The sequence below is a fragment of the Lepisosteus platostomus genome, chromosome 25 (genome assembly GCF_059453375.1).
Source record: "Lepisosteus platostomus isolate fLepPlt1 chromosome 25, fLepPlt1.hap1, whole genome shotgun sequence".
Taxonomy (NCBI): Eukaryota; Metazoa; Chordata; class Actinopteri; order Semionotiformes; family Lepisosteidae; genus Lepisosteus; species Lepisosteus platostomus.
Genome location: NC_142635.1, coordinates 15,815,831 through 15,840,837, shown reverse-complemented (window position 1 = coordinate 15,840,837; position 25,007 = coordinate 15,815,831). Strand labels below are relative to the sequence as shown.

General features: G+C 44.0%; 3 protein-coding genes across 6 annotated transcripts; 1 reads left to right on the top strand and 2 right to left on the bottom strand.

Annotated features, from left to right (window-relative positions):
* Positions 1-5: 5 nt before the first annotated feature.
* Positions 6-10,065, bottom strand: crfb12 (cytokine receptor family member B12). Of its 3 annotated transcripts, none has more exons than XM_088619599.1 (8): positions 7,962-10,065; positions 6,606-6,855; positions 6,225-6,357; positions 5,767-5,942; positions 4,524-4,666; positions 4,103-4,256; positions 3,485-3,615; positions 6-2,957 (listed from the first exon to the last, which is right to left on the bottom strand). In XM_088619599.1, exons 2-8 carry the CDS (start codon positions 6,670-6,672, stop codon positions 2,256-2,258), a joined length of 1,506 nt encoding a protein of 501 aa, XP_088475725.1. In that variant the 5' UTR covers positions 6,673-6,855; positions 7,962-10,065; the 3' UTR covers positions 6-2,255. The 3 variants fall into 3 exon arrangements, with proteins under 3 accessions (XP_088475725.1, XP_088475724.1, XP_088475726.1); XM_088619598.1 differs by having other exon boundaries at positions 6,606-6,831; XM_088619600.1 differs by having other exon boundaries at positions 6,225-6,354; positions 6,606-6,831.
* Positions 10,066-10,208: 143 nt separating this feature from the next.
* On the bottom strand, positions 10,209-20,990 carry LOC148641221 (mitochondrial import receptor subunit TOM40B). Of its 2 annotated transcripts, XM_088619607.1 has the most exons (11): positions 20,601-20,990; positions 19,734-19,848; positions 19,468-19,661; positions 18,509-18,576; positions 17,540-17,632; positions 15,558-15,659; positions 14,912-15,017; positions 14,210-14,332; positions 13,841-13,917; positions 13,081-13,183; positions 10,209-12,729 (listed from the first exon to the last, which is right to left on the bottom strand). In XM_088619607.1, exons 3-11 carry the CDS (start codon positions 19,610-19,612, stop codon positions 12,590-12,592), a joined length of 957 nt encoding a protein of 318 aa, XP_088475733.1. In that variant the 5' UTR covers positions 19,613-19,661; positions 19,734-19,848; positions 20,601-20,990; the 3' UTR covers positions 10,209-12,589. The 2 variants fall into 2 exon arrangements, with proteins under 2 accessions (XP_088475733.1, XP_088475734.1); XM_088619608.1 differs by lacking the exons at positions 19,468-19,661; positions 19,734-19,848; positions 20,601-20,990 and adding an exon at positions 18,880-19,454.
* Positions 20,991-21,018: 28 nt separating this feature from the next.
* On the top strand, positions 21,019-24,529 carry ufc1 (ubiquitin-fold modifier conjugating enzyme 1). Its single transcript, XM_088619610.1, has 6 exons — positions 21,019-21,180; positions 21,760-21,827; positions 22,336-22,399; positions 22,575-22,651; positions 23,146-23,236; positions 23,490-24,529. Exons 1-6 carry the CDS (start codon positions 21,058-21,060, stop codon positions 23,568-23,570), a joined length of 504 nt encoding a protein of 167 aa, XP_088475736.1. The 5' UTR covers positions 21,019-21,057; the 3' UTR covers positions 23,571-24,529.
* Positions 24,530-25,007: the final 478 nt, after the last annotated feature.

Genomic DNA, 25,007 nt, shown 5'->3' with positions numbered 1-25,007 from the left:
GTGGCTATTTTAAAAAATAATCTTTATTTTATTTGACAATCTCAAAACATTTTAGTGTAAAACAATACCAAAGACAACAGAGACAGATACAAGCAAAAATAATAACACAGCCAATATTTATAACTGAAAATTGAAACATTCTTTACAAATTAACAGTAACCTGGAAAATAAAATCTAGTGCATAAAAGTGTGCTATCGGACAACACAAAAAACACTGATGAAAAAAATAAGATTCATAATCCAATTTTGCTTTGAACAAGCAGAATGTTTTCTTCCAAAGCCTTCTGTTCCACATTTTTTTTTAACTTCATTTAATTTGACTTCACTTAAGAAAGAAGAGGCACCTGATAGACAACCAACAGGATCCTGGGATCAATTACAGTAGCCAGATGGGCCGAATGGCGTATTCTCATGTGTAACTGTCCGTTAGTGAAGCTGGGGTCTGGAAGAGCACAAAGACCTAGAGAAAAATGGGAAGACAGGGTCTGCCAAGACACAAGCACCTGTCTTTTCACTGGAACCATTGAAGGTAGCAGATGCAGTAGGTAAGTAAAACATGGAGCTTTTTCCTTTACCATGGATGCCTATTGACTGCAAAGCAACAGGTGCACCAAAAATAAAACAACACATGAAAAAAGCCAGAGGTAGCAAAGGCAGTTACATATATCTATATATCTATGTACTGTGCACAGGCAGTTTCACCAGGCTCCCTGGGCTACGAGCAGCCTCCTACAGCAGCAGGGATGTAAATCTCTTCATTACACGAAAGCACCGTCAAGCAGAAGGTAACATTTTTGTCAGGTCTGATCTGTATCTATGAGCAAACAGAACACTCTCCCGTGAACCTCCTACTTGACAGTAGAAGATCATAGATCCTAGCTGCACAAGTCACATGGACAGGATGAATCCTTTCACATATCATTTTTTTGCACCATGAATTCTGACAAAACACAAAACAAAGAGCTCTGGACTGGTACTACTGGGCCCCTGACAGAGAGGGGAGCTTCAGAAAAGATTAGCACCAGCTTGAGTGACCTGCGCTAAAACGCACCATGGTATGTACCGTGTGACTAAAGAACCGCGGTTTACCTCTCATTTCTATATGAGAATTATGCTGCTGGGAAAGGTTTTTACTTCCAAGCAGTGCGCATGTTTCTTCAAAGGCCTGCAGGACAGCCAACTGGTCCTGCTCTGCAGACGCCAGTGCTAGTCTTCCCATTTCACCTGCTGAGGATCCACTGCTCCAAACAGGCTGGGTCTCAGGAGCCAGAGCCCATTGAAGAAAAAGCAGGAACCCAGACATAGTTAGACAAAGTCTAGAGTCTCCACCCCATTGTATTCTGTTATGTAGCTAGCCTGTTCTTAATCCAGGCCTTTGATGCAAATATTCAGCAACAACATCAGGAAGCAATCCTGCTTCCTGCTGGAGCTGCTGCTGTCCAAATCGCTGCATGAAAGAAATACGTCTGCCACAGAAAGTATCTGCTGTGTGCAGTGTTCTGAAGAGATGCAACAATGTCTGTGCCCTCCCATGGGGACCACATTTACAATACAGCACCCAGAATTAAAATGCATCGCATAAAAGTGCTTGAGCCCAACCTGAACATGAATGTGTTGCAATTGCTGTACGCAGACATTTTCAGTATGGTGCCAGCAGGTTCACTCAGTGTCTTCTAAAGGCTTTCTCCTGTCTTGGGAGCCCTGGCTGTCCCCTGGGTGGGAATCTGTCCAAGCTTCGTGCCACTGCCTCTCTGTGCCTGGTGGGGGAATGGGTGTGAGGTAGTCTGATGCCCATGTGTGACCCCAACCTCAGGTCCAAGTGAGACAGACTGAGGAATGACTTGGTCAGGCAGGTCCCCTAAAAATCTTCCTCTTTCACTCACCCCCTGGAAAAATGCAGCTAGCACTAAAGCTGCAAAGAATTGTCTCTAAAGCACTAGCACACACATTACCATACAGGGTAGGAGTGATTTATTTAGTAGTCAGAGATTATTAAGACTTGGAATTCCTGGCTAGGAATGCATTGTCCAGTTGATGTTACAACATAGGTTCACCTCATCGCTTTTAATCCAGCTGCAGGAGGCTGCCAGCCTATTCTGGTGCTCCTCTGCTATCTAGCAGACATGCCCTCAAGAGTGGACAAGGACCATGCCCTGAGAACTGCTCTGAGAAGTTGTAAGGTGCGGAGGAGGTATCAAACCAGGTCAGAACGTGCAGGAACTGTCACAGTGAGACAGGACAAGTGTCCGCTTACATCAAAGTGCACAAGGGTCTGGGCGCCATTCATACCCAGTGGACAAGACGCGATTAGCTGTGCCCAGCAGGGTCTGCTCATAGGCTTCTGACTCCACCAAAGCAGGGGGGGAAACAGGCTCCTCTGAGGCCCCCTGACAGAGCCCCAGGACACTGATATAGAGCTGTGGGTCGCCATACATCACACCACTGGCACTTGTATCCCAGTCACCAGCGGTCTTGTAGTAGATTTCACTGAACTTGGGTCGGGCACCTTCAGCAGGTCCATGATCCAGAGGCAGATTGGAACTAGGAAGCTCAGAGAAGCCCCCACTGTCCTCTAAGATTTTATCAGATGGCTGTCCAGCCACATCAGTCCCAAATTCCTGCTTGTAGCTAGGACCCAGTTCCTGTTCATCTGTGTCATGTCCAGAGGTTGGAGGCTCTTGTGGCTCCAGCTTCTCCGTGGGGCTCGGCTCCTCCTCTCCCTGTGCCAGGAACAGCGAGCACCTCTTGCAGTACACGTGCAGACTGGTGGGGGAATCGGGCACTTCACTGGAGACCAAGGCGTCAGAGGGGAACTGATCATCCTGTGACTCCCACTTGCCCAGCGCAGTGGAACAGTGCCATGCAGACACTGCAGGGCTGGATACCAGTGTGCCTTTCGGATTCCAGACCACATTCTTGAGGTTTTGTCTCCAGCATGGATCCTCATTGAAAATCATCTGGTCACAAAAGAGATTTAATTTAATTAATTGCTTACACTTATATAGCGCTTTTCTGGACACTCCACTCAAAGCGCTTTACAGGTAATGGGGACTCCTCTTCACCACCACCAATGTGCAGCCATAGTGCGCCAGAAAGCTCACCACACATCAGCCATTAGTGGGGAGGAGAGCAGAGTAAAGAAGCCAATTCATAGATGGGGATGGTATTATTACTGGTGCTGACAACACTGCTGCAACGTGCTTTCTTTTTAAATGCAGAGAAGAATCCTTGTAGGAAAAACAGTTTAAGCGAAAGGATAGCTGTGTCAAGAAGCCAGACTATGATTTTCCAATTGAACACATGCAACAAATACATACCTCACATATTATGATATTATAAACTTGCATATTTTAAAGCTTGCCACTCTCCTAGTCCTAGTTCTGTGAGCTAAGCCTCCATTACAGAGAAGAACCCTATCAGCAGGACAAAACCCTTTAAGCGCCACCTGCTGGCAGTGCAGCCAGTGAGCCTCTTAATGACATACCAGTGTGCGGGGTGTCTGGCACGCCGAAGGCCTGGGCCGCAGGTAGCACAACAGTAGCAGGATGGAGGTCACTGCCAGGAAGGCAAGCAGGAGGAGGGCACAGCTCACGGCGATCACCGTTTTCCAGTGGACTGGGGTAGCGGGCGAGAAAACAAACCCAGATGTGAATCGCCTGTAAGTCAGAGAGGATGAACGTGCAGTACAGCACGACTATGGACAAACAGGACCTCCTGCTCTCCCACTTCACACATCACGGGCTGACACCCAGCAGGACAAACACACTGGTTGTAGCTCAACAAACAGCCTTTAGCACACAGACTGTCTGTCATAAAAACATGATCACGAGCAGAAGCCACTCAACTAGCTGTTAGTTAATTGAGCTTTCACGTTGATCCTTGAAAGAAGCCAAGGCATCAGCATCAACCACATGGCTGGGCAGCTTGTTCCACACTCGCTTTTTGGGTGAAGAAGTATCTCCTGTTCTTGGTTTTAAATGCAAGAGAATCTCTTTTGTTCCAGATGTGGGAGATGTGGGTGACTGGGAAAGCCCGCAGGCAGGGAAGGAAGTACGGAAAACAGATGTTACTGGGATGTTACTGGGAGACTTTCCCGACTAACCTGCACTCTTGCTGGGCAGTGAGATGCACTTCTCAGGGGACAGCGGGCTCTCTGTGTGGGCGATGACCTTGGCTCTCACACAGTAGCGGTACTGTGGGATCAGTCCCTCGAAGCAGTGCATGGCTTGCCCGGAGACGTTCGACAGGTACTCCAGCTGCAAGAACAGCAGAGAAACCCAGTGGCTGAACTTGTCTGCACAGGTCCTTGTAGAACGATATTTGAACACAGACAAAAACAGTTTATTTTAGCTCTTACTTACTTTTAAGAGCTGGATTAAAAGTAATGAAAGTAATGAGATGAACCCACGTCTCTACCAGTCTAGAGTTATAAAACACAGAACAAGCATCTCCATACCACACTGACTAGCATTATCACTGTCAGCTCATTACTGAACAGACGCCTTTATCCAGGGTGTCCTTACCTGCACTGTCTTTGGCTTCCTGGTTTCATACATCTCAATGACATACTGCAGGCTTCTCCACAGTGGCGCTATGTGGTGGTGAACGCGCACAGAGATGGACCGCTCGCTGAACGACAGGGAGGTGATGGGGGGGCTCATGTCAGCTGCCAAGACAGATAGAGAGAATGGGAAGTTCAGTCCTGCAAGGCCTCAGTTATTTCAACATCTAGCAATGCAGCAGCAACAAAAAGAAGTAAAGAAATGCCTGCTTCAAAAACTCTGCAGGTCTCCCACTGAAATAAAAATGGGAAAACGGAGGGACAGGAAAGCCCTGCAGAGGGCTGTCCAGCACCAAAGCACAGCTGTGAGGACTGCTGAGGAGTGCAGGAGTCACAGAAAGGAGTGGCCCCAGACTGAACAAGTGCAGTTTTATACAGGTCAAGCCCTTAATCTCATCATTGGTTGCCCATAAAGTCACATATTCAATAAAATATCTTGATACTGACAAATAAGGCTCTGAGTAATTTGGCTCCATCATTCATTTCTGAACTCGTTCATGTATGCCCAGCTTCCCGAAGGCTGTGGTCAGATGAGGCTGATCCACTGCTCGGTGTACCTGGGACTAAATCTCTCACTGCTCTGATGCCCTTCCTGCGACTCTTCAAGAGGCAGATTCTTTGACTGTTTTTATATCTAAAATTTAAAACATATTTTTACTGGGGCCTATGTCTTTTACGAATTGTATTTTATTTCTGTACTGTTTTTTTATCATTACATATGGTGTTAAATTAAAGTTCTATAAATTATTAGTAGTAGCACAGCAGTAGTAGTATCCAACTGCAAATGGAATTCTGCTCGTGGTGCTGTAAATGCAAAGAGGGGCACTGCCAAGGCCAGGTTCTGCTGTAACAGTGACTCTGGTGACAAGCATGCGACAGCGAGGTCAGTGAGAGATGTCCCCCCCTCCTGTCAGGTGCTGTGTGCCAAGCGACAAACAGCTCTGACAGGCAGGGGTGTCCGCGGAGGGGGTCTTTATTCATGTCTTGTACAGGGGTGTATCCCAAGTCTGAAAAAACTGAAAACCCCCCAAAACCAAAATGCAAATAGGTATGTGTGTTAATGTCACAATTTCTTACAGCTACACAGGGTCGGGCTACGAGGAGAAGCCAGATTTGACTGGGATTTCAAAGAGCTCTCGGATATCCCTGTAGCAGACACTAACCTACAGTAAGCGACAGACTACGGAAGAGGGGAAGACCCTTACAATCTCTGTAGGGCTGGAACTGCTTCGTCTGGGACCAGTCTGAGTCTCTCCCGTTCCAGGTGGCTCTCACTCTGATGAAGAAGTACCCGTAGATGTCGGCAAACGACAGCGGCAGCCTGCAACTCGTTGACTCGATGGCAGTGCAGTTTTCAACCTGCTCCCACGTCTGATTTAAGCTAGAAAGAAAAACCCAGCAGGAGAGGAAGTTCCAGCACACTTTTAGAGCCACGCTTTCTAAAATATAAATAACGGATATGGATTTATCTGAGTTCCTGCACTTGTCCTCATAAAGCCTTTGGGCTTTCCCCACCATCACTAAAAAGCTCACGAAAGACATTACCCATAAGAGTCACTACTGAAAGTGAAATCCTTATGGTTTCCTTGCTTTGTTGCTAATCCCAGGCAAAGCTCCAAATTTCTGGGTCTGCCAGTAAAGTCAATGTCTCTGCAGGACTCACCCCAGTAATATGTTTTTCATCTGTAAGGAGTAGAGAGTGCCCGGGCGGGACCCTAGTCCTGGGGTCCACTGGACTTTGCTGACGAAATCCACTATGGCCACGTTCAGGTTCACTGGGGGAGAGAGCTCGCCTGCTGAAGAGAGGGACAGGAGCTCAGGAACTGTCCACTTCCCGAGGCTGTGTTTCATCAGATACTGAGCACAGAATCAGCACATCAGCACACAAAGAACTGTGCCATCTCAGGCCAAGCACAAGGCCTTATTCGCACTGTACATCATTCAGAACAGCTTTAAAAAGCAAAGTTCAGTATGAAAGCGTGTGTGTGGACCAGCAGCTCTAATGGGAATTATTTTATTGAAAAACACTGCAAAGCTGCTTTACCTGAGGGTGTGACGTTGCAGCAGAGGAGACAGAGGAACACTGCCGCTGTGGGGAAGAACCGCCTCATTCTGGCAGCGTGCAGAAAGGGGGCTGCTCCCTTCTCTCTGTGCAGGCTGTTCTCCGCAGATTGCAGGGCTGAGGCTGGGGTCCCCTCATGGCATCTGGGACAGATGATCTGGGGTGCATCCTGCCCACACGATCCATCCAGCAGGATTACAGAATTGCACTGCAGGAAAGGTACAGAGCCCCGCTGTAACAGAATGCACAAAGACAACTGTGCATTCACAACCGTGAAATAACAAAGTGCAAGGACTAAATTAAACAGATGCAACTTGGCCAGATGTGCACACCCATCCTTCTTCCAGGTGTTTAGAGGTACAAAACACTCTGAAGTACACAACCCTGTCAGAACTGCAGTGGACCTCACTGTCTGTGAAGAACTGCTCTCTTTCTCATCTGCATTTCTCATCCTCCGTGTCACAGCAGAGCAAGAGCAGATCGGAGGAAAAGACAAAAACAAGCTCCATGTGCTTGGCTTAGCTTAAATCAAAGCAAGCAGGACATGGACATGAATTCATGCTTCAGGATCAAAATTCGAACTTCATGACCAGAACGTTTTTTAAATCGAGCTATTTATATTTTGACACATGACTGAACAAAACACAGACACCCGTGTTTCTTTTAGTAGTCTGGAGCCCCCTCAAGTTGCAGAGGCCCTAGTGATTAATTACAGCAAGCGGCAGGCTAGGATAGTGTACGGATTTGAATACACACAGACACACACACACGTTCCTGAGGCACTAGGGACTAGAGTTACAGGAAAAACATTTTTACGTAAACACTCATTTAAATAGTTTTCATCTCTCGCCACACATCCAGCGTCAGCACTGCGATTTGTTAGAGATCATAAATAAGACAAAGTGCATAATAAGGCTTTGTTTAGAACTAAGGATTTTTATGATTGGGCAAATTAAATACACAGACATAGCCGTACAAAACTACAATCAATTACAAAATTAGAGAGGTACGTTGAGGAGCACTATTCATTGCGATCTCTAGTAGCCTGAAATGCTCCTGTGAGTGATGCACATGGGTGTAATTTTCAGGAATGTTTAAATAGGAGGGCCACGAGTATTGTCTTCAAGTGTTGAGAGATGTAAGAGACAACCTTCAGTCGGGAAGTCTCACTCATCTGACGACAATGATCATGAGGATCTTGGCCATCCTTATGAATAACAGCAACACTTATGCCACAACCCTATATGAGGAAGACTGACAGCAGTGAAAATAAATCTGGTAAACATCTCTGTAGAATGCTTTGAATTTCCATCATCATTTAAAAATTATTCAGCTCACCCAACACTGGCATATCAGATCATCAGATTTCCAGGGGTTCAAGTGTCAGTCCCTCTTCCAGAAAATCAGACTGGACATCGAGAGGCTCATCAGCAGCTGCAGACCTCTGCCGGGCGACACCGAGAGAAGGAACAAGAAGATGGGAGAGCTAGAGGGTGTGGAGGCTGAATGTGTCCTGAACGTGCAGCAGAGAGTGGGGCGGTGTGTCACCAGGGAGGAATGAGGAAGTGTGATTGTGCTGCGATAAGAGAGACAAGTCCATAGGACAGCCTCACATTCAGCACATAGCATGTACAGCCCTGCAGACTGGCCATAGGCCTGCACTTGCTTTACGCCGCAACACAAATTCAGCTGCAGTAAACCCAACCAGGAGAAATATCACCTTCATAGCGCAGAGACAGAGAACAGAGACCTGAATGGACTGTTCCTAAAACAGAGTACAGGACTGCCAAACAGATAAAGCAAGTGAGAACACGGAACAACTCATGTTATGTTTCCTTATAAATCAACAGTATGGGACCAGATAAACCAGCTCTTCAACCTTCAGTACATACGATATATTAAAAAAAACATGAATTGGAATAGGGCTGCAGTGACCCCATTAGTGTTTTTTTTACTCTGTTATAGCTCTTTAAGCAATATTATTAAGTGCAAGTATTGTTGCTTTCCAATCCCATCTACTGGGCTGTAATCTGCAAGATACCTTTGCAGCCTGCAGCTAAACACTGGAAACTGAGAGCTTTCAAAACAGGATCCTAATCATTCTTGGGGATTTCACACATTTACATGTGGAAATTCATGTTCCGCTGGTTTTAATTAATGTGTTTAGGCAAATAGGCCAAAACTATGCGTCACTGAGCTTTGTGGTATTTCTCTTAGTTTCGCATGTAGCCTTGAGACAACGCCAGATTGAAAAGTTCAGGGGACCATGCCTGCAGAGCTTGTTAGTGACACACAAACGTCACACTGTGTTGAGATTCACAGCCTGAAATATGTGACCTTTTTTAGGCAGTGCACTTCAGCAACTCACAGAGCACATTGCTAACGGCCCAGGATAAAGACGGCTCATTAAAGCACCTTCGCAGGAGGTTTGTGTGTGAATCACTGGATAAACTTGCAGAGAAAGAGTTTATGAGCGTAATGGGGATGAGGGGGTGGTATTTCTGCTGCAACACATGCTATTCCAATTTAGATTTAGCTGAGTAACAGTATCGAGATGTTTATGCAAACATGCGCAGTAAGACAACGGAAGAGATGCATGTTTTTTATTGTCAAGACTTTAACCTTCCACATTATTTGGGTGGGAACAGTGTTACAAAATTTGGTTTCTGACCACAGGCACAGAACTGGTGGTGGTGGTGTGACAGTACCTGAATAACGCAGGCCTGAGGTACTGTGCTCGCTTGCCCCAGGGGTTTATATCAGGGCATGGCACTTCCCTGAGGAGGGGGAGAAAAGCCTGGTACAGAAGTGGCTTGAGCAATTTACTTCTGGAATCTCTTCCTTTTCCCACCCAGAAGGACAGAAGGTATTTAGTATTTTTACACCAGGGTGATAGTCAGGTTCACCGCAAGGCTCCATGTTCACTGGGTTGCTTCGAGACAAGCTGGCATTGAAACCCTGCCATTAAAACAGAAAGGGGACAAGGCTTAAAGAACAATTTGGTTGGAGAGATGCTGTGTATATGATGGCATCTCTGTATTAGCCCCATGTTCTTGCGTGTGTCCTGCAGTAAAGTGCTGCCCGTCCAGTGAGTGCTGAAGAAAATGTGTTTGAAAGTGAGGGATCGATCCAAAAATGGAATGGGACATACTGGTGGAAGTAAATCACCCTTTTACAGTCAAATTGTACTATGCCTTTCAGACAGAAGGGAAACTCTATTTAACATTGGATTTTGTCCACTTTGAGCCATGTGCTTATGGAAGAGTTGTTGGTAGGTTTGCCCTGATCCCTGCCAGAAAAAGGCTCCTTTCCAATAGTGGATGGATGGGAAAAGCTTAGCTGTTATTACTCAAATTAGTACATGTAAAAACAACAACCAGTTGCAAAGCAAAACAACAACATATTTCCCATAAAATACATATTCCAGCTAGTATTATTACTCAAATAATTAAGCAAAAGAAAGATTTAAATGCTTAAATTAAAAATGAACTATTCTGGGAAAATTTAAAAATCATTATTTTTAAATGGTCAAGCGCTTCACTATTATAACATTCATCTTAAAACAGCAATGACCCACACATTGAGAACAGTTTCTAAAACTTTATTTTACATTGGGCATTAGTTTTTACTTATTCTTGAAGGAGGCTGTGGGGATAGGAACAGCTGGATATAATTCCACTTCCTGTTTGTGCCTTTACCCCATTAAATACCAACAATGATCTCAGAATTCCCAAAGCAATGATGACAGGATAACAATATCTGAATAAATTAAGAAGTACATAATTAAAAACAATTGCAACTGTGTACAGATATGCTTTTGACAAGCTGAACATGAGATCTATTCAACAGTAGGTAATGTGTGCAACATCGATGCCATTTCAAATAAATTAAATTCCATCAAATAACTAGGCAACTGTAGTCTGTGTTTAAGACTATTACACTCCACCCGATTATCAACTTCCATTCCTGATATTACATGCGTTTGCTAACTTTCACATGGTGCCAGTTTTATCCAATTTTTACCCCTGTCCTGTTCAGTCATACCTACTAGTTACTTGACGTTTAGAAAGAGGCACAGGCTGGAAGGTTATCAGGGCAGGGGAGCCTTCAGGGGCACGCACTGACACTTATGCAATTCTTAGGTCAAGACCATAATCTTGGGATATGTGTTTTTACAGAGCTAAGCAAAGTAATAAATCTCAGGAGAAATGTCTCATGCGCACAGCAAATGGGGTAAGAAAATGAACAAAATCTGCTTTTGTTGCAGTAAGACCCACACATGACAACAATGTTTTATCCCTGCAACTCAAAAAGGACAACATAGACTCTCCTTGGACACATCAACGCATAAGTGCAAATCTGCTTCACCACACTGTTGAGCTACTGCACCATCTGTCAACAGCACCTGCACAAAGCATTGTACTTTTCAGTGGTTCTATTGTTCCCTTTGCACCAGCTTGGAAGCTCTTTTGAATTTAAATGTTAGTTATTATATTTAGCAGCAGTTTGCCTGCAGTACAAATGCAGTAAACAAAAACCCAGACCGGTAGAACTGCTTCTGACCTTGACTAGTCAGAAAACACACCTCCAGTGCTTTAGAGATTTGTTTGCCTGTTTAACTGATACCTGAAGTGATATTGAGGACTCTGGGGGGAAAAAAAAAAAGATATATAAGGAGATCTAGATCCACTGCTTAACAAGTGTGAGAAGCAGAACTCCATAGCATGCTTCAAATTGGAGGCACTTTTCCAACAAGCTGTTTGTGCCAGCTTTGACAAACTGCTTCACACGAGCTTACGAGTCTTTAAATGACATCAAAAAAACTTCCAGCTTCAGGACATGTTTATTACACAAAAACACTCATGAACAGTCCCAGGTCGGTGCCTATGTGACCTCTTCAGCTGACACAAGAGGCGCTGTCTGGTTTGGTCTGTAGACCAAGTGCGTCTTCTTCAAAAATATGTCTGGGGATGCATGCCTGCAGCATCAAAGCTATGTTTGGATTTTGATGTAAAGAAGCCGGAGCACCACAAGGCAGCTGCCATTCATGTGTGGAATGCTGGCTTTGAGAACACTGTCAAGGGTACAATTTAATTGGTCCTTCACTAGCTTCGGATTAAGGCCTAGATGCACTGCGTCACCTGACACAATCGGCCAAGCCTGCCATCGCTGCCACAGCACAGACACATCATGGCATTAATAATAATAATAATTGCTTACACTTATATAGCGTTTTTCTGGACACTCCATTCAAAGCGCTTTAAAAGTAATGGGGATCCTCTCCACCACCACCAATGTGCAGCCCCACCTGGATGATGCGACGGCAGCCATAGTGCGCCAGAACGCTCACCACACATCAGCTCTCAGTGGGGAGGAGAGTAGAGTAATGAAGCCAGTTCAGAGATGGGGATTATTAGGAGGCCATGATTGGTAAGGGCCAATGGGAAATTCGGCCAGGACGCCGGGGTTACACTCATACTCTTTTCGAGAAACGCCCTGGGATTTTTAATGACCACAGAGAGTCAGGACCTCGGTTTTACGTCTCATCCGAAGGACGGCACCTGTTTTTACAGTATAGTGTCCCCATCACTATACTGGGGCATTAGGACCCACGTGGACCACAGGGTGAGCGCCCGCCCGCTGGAACCCACCCCTTGTGGACAGTGCGCTGCAGGAGGAACCTGTTTAACAGTGCTGGGCTGGGCTGGACACAGGCTGACCCCATGCAGATCATCTGGAGCAAAGCCTCTTCCCATGGAAATTCAGCATCCCGCTCAGCCACTGGAACTGCAAAACGAACTCTCCCTGGATTGGCCACCTCCTGGGTCGTACCGCTCGGCTCCCCCTGCCCTGCAGTGTTCCTGGAGAGGAGGGTGGGAGGGGGGATTTTTCCAGTCGCTGGCGGTTCCCACAGTGTATCAAGGCTCCAGGGGCCCACAGAGCAGCTGCCACCTGTTGTCCACAGTCTAGCCCACGGTGACGCCCATTCCACACTGCACCTTGTCCCCGCGGTGGTTGACAAATGCCCCCATCATCAGGACGGCGGGAAGCGGGGACAGACGCTTCTCCAGGACCCCCCCAATGATGCACCTACTGTCGAGCATTCCTGAAAGAGGTCGCCCAAGACAGAACAGAAATATACGTTTCCCTTCGCACTGGCATTTTCAAAATCCCCTCAGCCCAAACAGCGCAGGCAACAGCGAGAGCACACACAGTTCAGATGGAACATGCTTGGCATAGCACGGAAAAAGGAACCACAACTGCAAAGACATACTTACAATCCAAAACCCATAAGGACATGGTAGGTTTGGTAGAAACAGAGGTGGCATACTGGGGAATTTAACCAAAGTCATGGAGCTTCAAAGACAAATCCTTACATCCAAAGCACAAGCAGCCCATGAGTTTAAACAACAAGAGGAAGTCACATGGCTTTCTGTGCTGGACGGCAGTTCCCTACCTCTGAAGGTCATGTTGGCTTCTGGAAGCTCCAGCTGGTAACCAAAGCTGAAGATGGTCTCCTGAGTCCTTGTGCTCGCCTCAAACTCCACGCCTACCTGGATCTGTACACATGGACACAGCAACATAGGGGTTAGATCCAAGAGCAGGTGGCTCCCAACCACTTCCATATTACTCTAGTCGATCGAGGAACAACACTGAGCCGTGTCACATTGATCCCAGTTAATCAGCTTTTTTCATTTTGCTTTTGCACTTTGCATTTTTTCCTTTCTCACTGTTTAGAAATGTCATGTTTCTCTTAGTGCATGACCACAAAAGTGTTAAACGCCTATGTACAGTACATAAAAACTCCATAACCTAGTTACACTATATTTTCTTACTGGAGCCAGCCATGCTGATGCAGCTCCCCACTCAAATCTATATTTTTACCGTTCATATAGAAATGAAATTTGCCTTCTGTTACAAATGTACCACATCTGGTACAGCTTTAAACCAGCACTTGAAATGTCTGACTTTCTTATGCTGCTCAATTGTGTACACCACTCATTTTAGATCAAGATTCTCTTTTGTCTGCATCTCTTACATTTACTATCCACGTATAAAATAAGAAAGGTTCACATGACTCAAGTGCGAAATGCAAATTACAGAATGGTTTCAGGAACTGATCTTTTGTGTACATCAAGGTGTGTCTGCATAGTGACATATGAGTGACACTCCTATATGAGCCGAGACTGTCTGGTTGGGAACCTCCTGTACTGTACCTGCTTGTTGGCTCTGTGGTAGTAGCTGACATGGGCACCTCCCCTGCCAGCATTTAAAGTCGCCACCCAGTTCGGACCTTGGGAGAAGAAACAGGCTTTAAACAGCAAAGATGCCCAGACTGCCACTGGCTCTTATTCCTACACTTTTCAAAAATGTTTTAGCAATCTTTTGCAATTTGCTGCACTGCAATGACAAGAACTGTAAAAATCGCACTGCTACGTGCTTTACAAGGCTTCCATTAAAAAAAAATCTTTCTTGTTTTGTTTGTGATTGAACAGGATTTCTGTGCTTTAGAATGACAGTTTAATATAATAATTACTGTAGCTTTCTGCAGTTTACTGAATTGTAATTCACTGTCCTAAACCTACCTGAGTACTGCCCTGCTAGTGTGAGGATCCCGCCCTCCTCTGCCTGACCCCGGTGGTACACCAGTTCTCCACCCAGCACCAGATGAGGTGACACGCTCTGAAGGAAGTGTGCAACCATGATTACTGTCCCCAGGGAAACACCCACAGAATAAAAAGTGTTAACCAACTCTAGAAAACAAACCCTACAATCACGTGACACACTCACATACCAGCTTAACAAAAAACAACCAGTTTATAGCAAAAACATTTGATGTTGCTACAAAGAATATGAACACGTGAGGCGTTTTTCATCATTAAGGGAAAAGAAATACATAGTTCTAGGCTGAGAACTCAGTGATGTCTGAAAGCGTAATGAAACCTCATGAACATTTTCTCATCTCACAATGATGGTTTAAGTTAGATTATTTCTAAAGTGAAATTTTTTAAAATGCTAAAACGGCCAATAACTGTCATTCTTTAAAAAAAGACATGATTCACCAGGCTTGGGAGAACTCTTAACACATACTGTCTATGAAGTTAAAATGTTAAAAGTTCTTGGCTTACTGAATTATTAACAAAGCACCTTATAGAACATTTTTATGCATGCAGTACCGCAGTGATTAAATGTCACATCTGAAGCCCTGTCACAGAGTAGTCGGGCAAGATCCCAAGACCACTGTGCGACTAGATAGAGGGAGAGTGAGCTGAGCTGTCGGCTCTCACCTGACTCCTTTAAGATGTCTGGGTTGGCCAGAGTGCAGGCAGCTGTGAAGTCATTGCCTCGATATTCTGTCTCAAACTGCCAGGTCACAAACTGAGACTGCTGGGTCTTTAGAAGAGACAGAGGAGGAGCAGAGGAGAGTACGCAATAACAGAAGGACAGAGACCCCAAAAGAAGAGGGATAAGAAAGATTTTGCGAGAGATTTTATACTCCTGACACAGACTCATAAAGAAATCCTAACATCTTGGGGAGGCCACAGTCCATGTAAACTATTTTCTCATACCTAATATGTAATACCTCATATCTAATAGACTGGAATTTATCAGTGAGTTCCATTTAGCTAGAAATGAAGATCAGCAAAAAGCTGAATAAGCTTTTTATACTGTATGTATGTTACCAGCAGAAAGTACAAGGGATGAACATTCTTCATATGTCTACTTCTGTACTTGCCTTTTACAAGTTTTCCAATTCCTTCTTATGTTCTGATTAAAGCTCATGTTAAAGCTATGAGATAACAGAGTTAAATGAAAGGGAATGCACAGCGCACATGGTATTTGGTCTAAATGAACTGGAAGTTACAGGATATGAAAGCACGGAAAAGAGACTGCAGGAGCGTGACACAGAGACGGAGAACAGGACTGGCTCACTTGGAAAACAGCCTTGGCTCGGATTCGCTCGCTCAGGCGCAGGAGCGAATGGGCGTTTAGACTGCCGGAAGAGTCCATTTCCCCGATGAGCATGGGGGAGTCCTGGACAGACAGAGTGAGAGTGAGGCAGGGTGGCTAATCGTCTCAATCCGCACAATCCACAGTAAAGTGTCCTGCATTTGCAATGCTTTTCAATTAAAAAAATTCAGGTATTTTTTGGAGTTTATGATTCCACCTAAAGCCCCAAGTTAAAACTGGAGAAAAACAAAAAAACTTGCAGTTGCTTTTTGGTAAATAATAATAATGATAATAATAATAATAATAATAATAATAATTGCTTACACTTATATAGTGCTTTTCTGGACACTCCACTGAAAGCACTTTACAGGTAATGGGGATCCCCTCCACCACCACCAATGTGCAGCCCCACCTGGATGATGCGACGGCAGCCATAGTGCGCCAGAACGCTCACCACACATCAGCTATCAGTGGGGAGGAGAGCAGAGTAATGAAGCCAATTTATAGAGGGGGATTGTTAGGAGGCCATGATTGGTAAGGGCCGATGGTAAATGCGGCCAGGACACCGGGGTGTCATAGTTGCTTGCTTTTGTATAGCACAGTTTGTTTCCAGGATCCCAAAGTGCTTTACATGTAGGAGGGAATCTACTTTATCTCCTCATTAAAGTGTTCTTAATAAGATTATATTTACACATTATGTATATATTTACATTGTTTTGACACCATTCAATGTTCAAATGCAAAAGTCAAATTTAGCATTTTTTTCCTCTTTAACATTTTTAAAAGGTTGTTATTGGCGAGAAGCAGTAAAAATAAAAAATGCAGAATACGTCTGGTGATCTTAACACTAAAAGTTGAAAGTGCAGGTTAATTCGTTTTAAATCCGTATGAGGAACTTCTCGAGCACTGAAGTGTTTATTACTGCTGCTCACTGGTTCATCTATGCGGACGAGCCAGTTTCCAGAAAGATCGTCAGGTATTTTGTTTACTACACTTCATTGTTGGTAATCACATGCACACGGCAACAGTGAACACAGTAGGTTCTGGGCGTTTCAGATATTAAATCCCTTGACAAACAATCAGCTTTTAAATGGTTATCTACATAAACACCATCAGGAAACCCGTCTATCAACCTCAGCTCCCTAGACACAGAGAAAACTTCACAGAAAAGCATAAGGCATTTCTTGAACTTTAATCAAATTGAAGAACACCACAAAGCTGCAAAACAAAAAAAAACAGAAACATTTCTGAAAACCAAATGTGCACCTGTGATGTGTAATTAAGCAGAGACTGTAAAAAATCAACATGTGGTTCAATTCCTCTAGGCGCATGTAGTAGATTTAAGAAATGTGCTTCTCTGGTGACATTATGACTGCAAAATTTCCCAGGGAACTGGGAAAGGACACAGGTAGCCTTCTGATTCTGGAGGGAGATCTCTATGGCTTCACATCTGTTCTCCAGTTTTACAACTGGTCCATGTGGTCCATGCGGGTCCTAATGCCCCAGTACAGTGACGGGGACACTATACTGTAAACAAGCGCTGTCCTTCGGATGAGATGTAAAACCGAGGTCCTGACTCTCTGTGGTCATTACAAATCCCAGGGCATTTCTTGAAAAGAGTAGGGGTGTAACCCCAGTGTCCTGGCCAACTCTCCCATTGGTCCTTACCAATCATGGCCTCCTAATAATCCCTATCTCTGAATTGGCTTCATTACTCTGCTCTCCTCCCCACTGAGAGCTGATGTGTGGGGAGCGTTCTGGCGCACTATGGCTGCCGTCGCATCATCCAGGTGGGGCTGCACATTGGTGGTGGTGGAGGGGATCCCCATTACCTGTAAAGCGCTTTGAGTGGAGTGTCCAGAAAAGCTCTAAATAAGTGTAAGCAATTATTATTATTATTATTATTATTATGAGAAGAAAACCACCTAAAGCCCCTGACTCATAAAAGCTGAGCAACTGCTTACCACTTCCTTGCTGTCAGTGTCGGACTGGAGGTAGGAGGCATGGAAACGGTAGTTAGACGGTCCAACAGTGCTCAGGTGCAAAGTGTGTCTCACCTGGAGGTACGCAAAGAGCAAAAATCAGCGCAAAAGACTTTAAACCACCTGGGCAATAACCAAGGTCTGTTTCACCCCCAGAATGTAGTTACATAGTACCCAGTCGTTAGTATTTATGTCTTTATTATTGTTAATGGCACTCTACAGTTAGGTTGAAATACAATAAGATGAAGATCACTTCAAGGTATGATAACCTATCTGCATACATTAGTGCACTTCCTTCCTGTCTAATAAAACAACAATGCCTGAGTCACACCCTCAAAAGAAAAAGAGCCTGCTTCACTTATTTTTTCTGTTCTGGACTGTATATGCTGTTCTATGCTACCACCTGCTGTCTTCTTCCTGACAAAGTAGCAATACTCAGTTGCTTTAGCTGATTATGCTTGATTGCTATTGAACAACATGGAGCACAGGGAGTCATTTTTTCATATGATTGTATATTTCTAAAGAATGAAGAGAATTTTAAACAATGAGCAAGATGCTGAATATTCTTACCAGAATGTAACATTCATTTTTGATTCTGTCTTTTGAACGATTCCCAATTCATCACTGCCTGGTCCTCTCATACCTTAATTCCTACACTTCATGAATAGACCAGTTACCTGGGCTACATTTAGCACTGGGCTACCAAAGACTAACTCACACACAGTGACTGAGTCAGCAGAGGTAAAAGAGCTCACATCAATCTTGTGGCTACCATGACATGCAGAATTAAAGAAACGTGATATCATGGAGCTCTGGAATGAGGCTTTTGATTCCTGTTTGATCAAACTAAAATGATTGCTTTTGGTAATTAGCAGCCAGAGTTCTTCCCCAATTTTATGCAGAGCCAATCGTACCAAATAAAAAAAACACAGGAAGAAAATACTGACTCACCTCAAAAAAACTGCTCAGGGTCTTGTTAATAATGAGCTTGATTCCTTCGATCTGTTGTGGGAAGACATCTGGAGAAGGCAGAGAAGATGGTGTTTTTAGAACTCGGACTTTGCAGTTTAAATCAGAATGATGTGGACGTAACGTAGGGTGGTTTGAGACGTCGAGTATAACCTTTCTCTAATTACTTGTGTTAAATAGAGAAATAGAGCAACATGCTCTCAGTGGACTGAAAAACTCTTTGCAGCTTGGTGATGGTCAATGTCTTTTCTGCAACTTGCAGATTTCATCCCAAAAAACAGATGTTCCAATTTGAGGAAGAAAACAGAGCTAAAGCTCTGTATGGTAAGAAGGGTTTTTCAGGGTATACTCACTGCAGGCTTGCTTATACATGACATTTATCGTGTTGTGACAAGATAACAACAACCAGGTCATCAAAACGGTAGGAATCTGACCATGGCCAGGGGTCACTCCTCTGACATGGCTTGAGTGACTTTTAGAGACCTGTTGAAAGTGACACTTTAGAAATGACTGAAAGGCAGAGATAACATTGCCAGGAATAACCACTATGCCATGATTTTTTTCCAATAGTTATATATATATGTGTAGGTAATGGTCACTCATAAATACCTATCCATGATAGCAACATAGGGTGACCATATGTGTATGTGGACTATATGACTTTAACACTGTTGGGACACTATGGGGACTACACCTTGTGTGTGTTCTTCAGAGATCTCCAGAAAGGGCCACTGTAATCATAAATTAAACCTCATCTCAAACCTTCACTGAACTGCGCTGTGGCTTTTTACTTCCCTACAGAACAGCAAGCTAAAATTTAATATTAAGCAGATGTGAATATCTGCTTTATCAGTGCAATACACACAAAGGCTTGCAGCAGGCTTTGCTCTAATGGCCCTGTGGTGACACACCCCTCTTCTTCAGGTCATCCCCTCTAATACCTTTGCAGCTACGATGCAGACCGTCGAAGCCACCAGGGTTGGTCAGGCGGCCATCTCTCTTGTCCCATCGTGAGTGGATGCTGTCACGTGGGAACGGCGAGTTCTGGCGAGCAGGGCGAGAGGACAGGGCTAGGACGCTGCCCATGGGGGCCAGGAGGGGGCGACAGTGTCCCTCACAATCTCAAAGCAAGTTTCTGGAAGAAACGTACTGCGGTCAAAGCACCAATTTAGAAAACACCAGAAAAGTGGAATATGAGATAATGTACCTTAGTCGTTAAGCAGTAGCTGCCTGACCTCCCAGGCAATCAAACATGACCTGAAGGACATGTCTGGCTACCCCGTGAGATTTGCAAAGAGGCATGTTCAGAAGTTAATTCCACGCTACAAAGGAAACAAGAACAACATTTAAACTGCAGAACCTCTTCAAACGTCTACATAAAATAAAGGTTGGTCTTAAAAATCAATAATGATAAAAATACGGAATTTAAAGGCTTTTAAATCTCACTAAAGCAATTAAATACCAGTCATTTTACTACCTAGTGTAGCGCATTTGCAATTCACGTACACCACATGAAGTGTCATTTGTAAAAACGTAAGACTAAAATCTTTTAATTTTTTTAATTCATATAAATTATTCAACGATTAGAGACATTAACACTAGTCACACCTCCCGTGTTTTTCTCTCTTCTGTATTTATACGTGAAAATACACCACATTATCTGCTTCATTGTTCAGGCACAGTCGCTATTATTTTAAAAAAAACATTCTCCTGGATTATTTGTGTTGGACACAGGGGACGTTTTTTGTTTCAGACGGAGACTGAGCGTTATTGAAATGTTTTAATTTTTCTTGACATTTAACAGAGAAGAAAAAAAACGCCTCCACGGGGCGCATCTGTGGTTGTCCAGCATTTTGAGGACAACATTTCATTCGCATTCTAGGAAACAGGTTACAAGAAAACAATTGAGCAGCTCACTTTTCATATGTTCATTTTTCAGATCCACTGTAAAAAATCAAACCTTAATACCTCCGAGCTATAATTTAGTAATTCGTCTGAAAAATGGGTACCACGAAACAATGACGGTATCCACAGATTTCCCCCATATGATATTCTCGTTGTGTAGCATACTTACGTTTTTAAATGTTCATTTTTCTCTACAATAGACATGGCGCTAAGCCTTCTTCGTGCAAACTGCATTACAGATAGATTAAAAGGAACTGCCCGTTAAAGAAACGAGATTAAAAAAATAAGCGGACGGTCATTATACTGCACAGTACGTCAGTCAGTCGCCAACCGCAAATCCTTCCCCCAGCTGAAACACCCCCAACAACGTAGTTCTGCCCACTCTTAAGATAAAAAATGAACTAGTAAATATATCTTCCAAAAACGCAAATTGCTCGTTTCATTTTTGTTTTCGAATAATAAAACTATGGGCTACACACAATCCCAGTATTACTTGATAAATTCTCCGATCTCCGTGTGTGACAGTCTTGGTCCGTTCTTTATTTACCTCCGACCTCCTCGCAGAGTGACAGGTCACGCTGACGTCACTTCCCCCTCCTCCTGCTGCTTCCTGTCCCCCGAGCAAGATGGCGGACGAAGCCACTCGCAAAGCTGTGTCCGAGATCCCGCTGTTGAAAACCAACTCCGGGCCAAGAGACAAGGAGCTGTGGGTGCAGAGGCTCCGGGAGGAATACCTGGCGCTGATTCAAGTAAGAGATGGCGTTGCCCCGAATCCTGGACTTTATTTTGAAACACTTATGAAAAGCGACCCTTAATTGCTGCAATCATCGCGTCAGAACTAAAAAAAAAAACGAAGTAAGGTAAAGAATGTTTGTCACGATGAGAAAAAACGACACTGTAATAATTATATTTGAAGATAATGTCAGCCTTTAGGATATGAGAATGACATATGCGTCTTCTGAGGGATTCGTGTAGTTCTGTCAAAAATATCAGCCCGTAGGATACATCCACACGTCATCTGTGTAGAGACAGTAGCTAAGCAAGCTATTTCTGGAACCAAATTTATTTTTTATATACTGAAACTTAAGTAAGTCTGGTACTGGTGAAGAAAAATCGGCTGTACTATCCTACGTAACACCACGGGAATGTTCCAGGGCTTTATACAAAGTGAAGAACCATATGCCACAGGCTGAGAGTCCTGGGGCGCTTAGTTTCTTTGGCTGTCTATTGAACTGTGTTATCTATCATGCACTCGTTATTTACCTGACCGTGTAAAATTGTCTCCCAAAACAACTGACCAAAGATGTCCATTCTCTTAATCTCTCCAGTACGTGGAGAACAACAAGAAGGCTGACAACGACTGGTTCAGACTGGAGTCCAACAAGGAGGGCACCAGGCAAGTGGGGAGAGAGACAGGTTACAAAGTAGTCTTATAAAAACTAGTGAAGGTAAAAGTACAGGAAATAAGGTGCTTTTTTGGGTGCTCTCAATTGTTTAAAGATATGCAAATGTACTATTTGCAAATATAATATTGCAAAGGTTCAGGTGGGTAGCTGCGTCAGCATGCGTAGGCTGCAAAGAAGAAAGAAAACACAACGTTTCGGCTGTGGAGCCTTCTTCAGGACACCTGAAGAAGGCTCCACGGCCGAAACATGTTTTCTTTCTTCTTTTTTCAGCATGGAATAAACCTATTACTTGTTCCTATAATATTGCAAATATTATCAAGATTTCTCTTTGAGGGGCTTTTGACACATCTTGTTTTTACTGTTGCAGAATTTTGATGATGAGGTGTTGCTCTGAAACATTATCCACACATAGAGTTCAGTGTGGAGGTTATGTAGACATGTTTAAATGAATATCCTGCAAATGATCAGAAATATGTATTTTTTTCTTCTCTGTGGCAGGTGGTTTGGGAAATGCTGGTACATTCACGATTTGCTGAAGTATGAATTTGACATGGAGTTTGACGTGAGTCTGGAAATTAAACCTCACCAGATGTCATTGTGATTGTCAGTCTGTCTATATTGACTGATTTTTTTATGTCTATCATTAGACCATGGTGTCTTTTCTTTAATAATAACGATCATCTGTACAGTATGTACATGCTTGCCTGAGGTTGTCTCCCGCTTTTCCTCTTTTCCAGATTCCTGTCACTTATCCCACCACAGCTCCGGAAGTGGCAATCCCAGAGCTGGATGGGAAGACAGCCAAAATGTACAGGTAAGAGAGCTGATCACTACGTTACAGGCATTCACAACAGAGCAAGCACTTTTTGAATTCGGCATTCATCACACACCAGTGTTTTTTGAGGATTCTGGTTTTAAACAGATATTCGTCCTATTCTTTTTTTTATGATTGTGTTTTCAATTCATTAGATTGTTGTTACTCTCACTTGATGGAACTTACAAGAGGTATTGTTTGCAAATAAATAGATATAGATAAAATTTATCAATATCAATTAAACTCGATATGTCGGTGGAAAACTTTCACATTTAGGGAGCCATTGTGTGAGTCAGCAGCTTTATACAGCAACACTTCGCAAACATGTAGTTCACTGCTTGCATTGAAATAGTGATGTATTTCCGTAAAAGACACAACCTTCTTCTGGCGATTTTAAAGGAATCGCAGGATGGTTGCAGTGGGAGCTTACCTTTTGCTGAGCTTTTTGTGGCTGGAGTGTGTGGGGAGTCTTAGTCTGGTCCTTCTCTCCACAGGGGTGGGAAGATTTGCCTGACGGACCACTTCAAGCCTCTTTGGGCCCGGAATGTCCCTAAATTCGGCCTGGCTCACCTGATGGCCCTTGGGGTGGGTGTCAGAGGAGATCTCTGCCCTGCATCTTCGTCAAGAGCGGAGACAAAACTGGCATCAGCAATGTTTTTACTGTGATGCACTGACTTCTCTTGTGAACAGACTCTGTACCGACCTCAGCAGTGTCTTTTTCTCCTTTAAAGGCCGGGAGTCGTTTGAAACGGAGGGGAAGTGGAGAGGTTCTGAGTTTTGGGAGGGAGTACAAAAAGACTAAGCGATTTTCTCTTTTTCTCTCTCTTCTCACCCTTAGCTGGGGCCCTGGCTGGCTGTGGAGATCCCTGACCTCATTGCCAAGGGGCTCATTCAGCACAAGGAACAGCAGAGCAGCTGAGTCAGTGGGGCTGCACCCTGCAGACACAGAGGGAGGGAGAGCACCCCACTCCAGCACTCCTTGTTTCTGCACCCCGTTTTTTGTTGTGAGCAAGAACTGCCCTCAAGGGCTTCACTGGAATTCACCTCTGCCTGTTGTGTGGGGACAAAATGAATCTCATGAGCGCACAGGAAGAAAAGACACTAGAGTTTCGCTCCGTCACTGGCGTACTGTATCCAGAACTCTTCTACATCATATTAAGGTTATTGCTTGGTTGTTGAGAAAGGAAGAACTAACATCCTACTTTATCAGACCGAATCATTTACACTTCTTTTAGTAACTTGTAAACTGGCATTCTGAAAGATTTATATCGCAGCTGTATTTAGCTGTGTAGTAAGAAACTGTATTTTTTTTGTGATGCTTCCTTGGGTGAACAAAAAGTTAACTTAGCACCTTGTTTGAAGTATTAAGAATTCGGGCCTGGGTGTTTAAAGACATACTCACAGAAAATGTCCCCTGAAAAGAAATTTAAACTGCCTAAATTCCCAAAAGGGACCAGTGTTCTACCTTCAGACAAAAGACAAAAAAAAACAACACTTGTGTCAAGTCTGTCTTGTTGTACAACAAGCCACTCATCGTGGCTTTAAGAAAGCAGTTCCCAAGCCTCCAGGCGTGTGCTTGCTGCTCTGCTCTCTCTTACCTGGCAGGACCCTTCTTTCTGAAGTGTCTCAAGAAGGTCAGAGCAGCACCAGCAAACAGAAACAGAACCAGCCTGGCTGGTCCTGTGTGGGGTGAGACAGTGCCGCCCTGCCAGCCCGAGGCTACTGTGGCTCCCAGAACTGGCACGAGGTTGTGGGGGGCAGGAGAGGGAGTGAGAGGATGTAAAAACAAGATGAGCTCATTTCATCACTCTCAAATGATGGATGCACTTTTTTATTCTCTTTGGCTGGAAAAAATAAATAAAAGATGATTCACGTGCACGCGCCTTGTTCCTTATTCTTGGCATGATGTGTGACCTTATGGAGATGGGGAAGAGGGAAAAGGGTGAACCACACAGTTTTTCTTCCGCTGTTGATCTTTTAATTTAAGGAGGACTGCGAGATGCTGTCCATAGTGAAAACAACCCATTACCAACACAACTTGCCAGCACACACTGCAGAAGAAGCAGCAGAGAAGAGCTCAAGGAATGCGGGTTGTTAACACAGAGCTGAAATTGGAACCAAATTTCAAGTTTTGAAACTGGTGCTCTCTGGAATTCTCCCAGGGATAAACAAAAAAAGCTCTTCGGCAGACAAAAGCTAGCATTAAATACTGGGTTTAGTCTGAAATGCCAAATCTTGTACACACGTAGCCAAGAAACAAAATCCAGAGGAACACAGATGCAATGGAAGGACTAAGTTATCTTCAGCTGTGATTAATCACACCTAATTAAGACCTAGCCTTGTTTTAGTTCTGGAG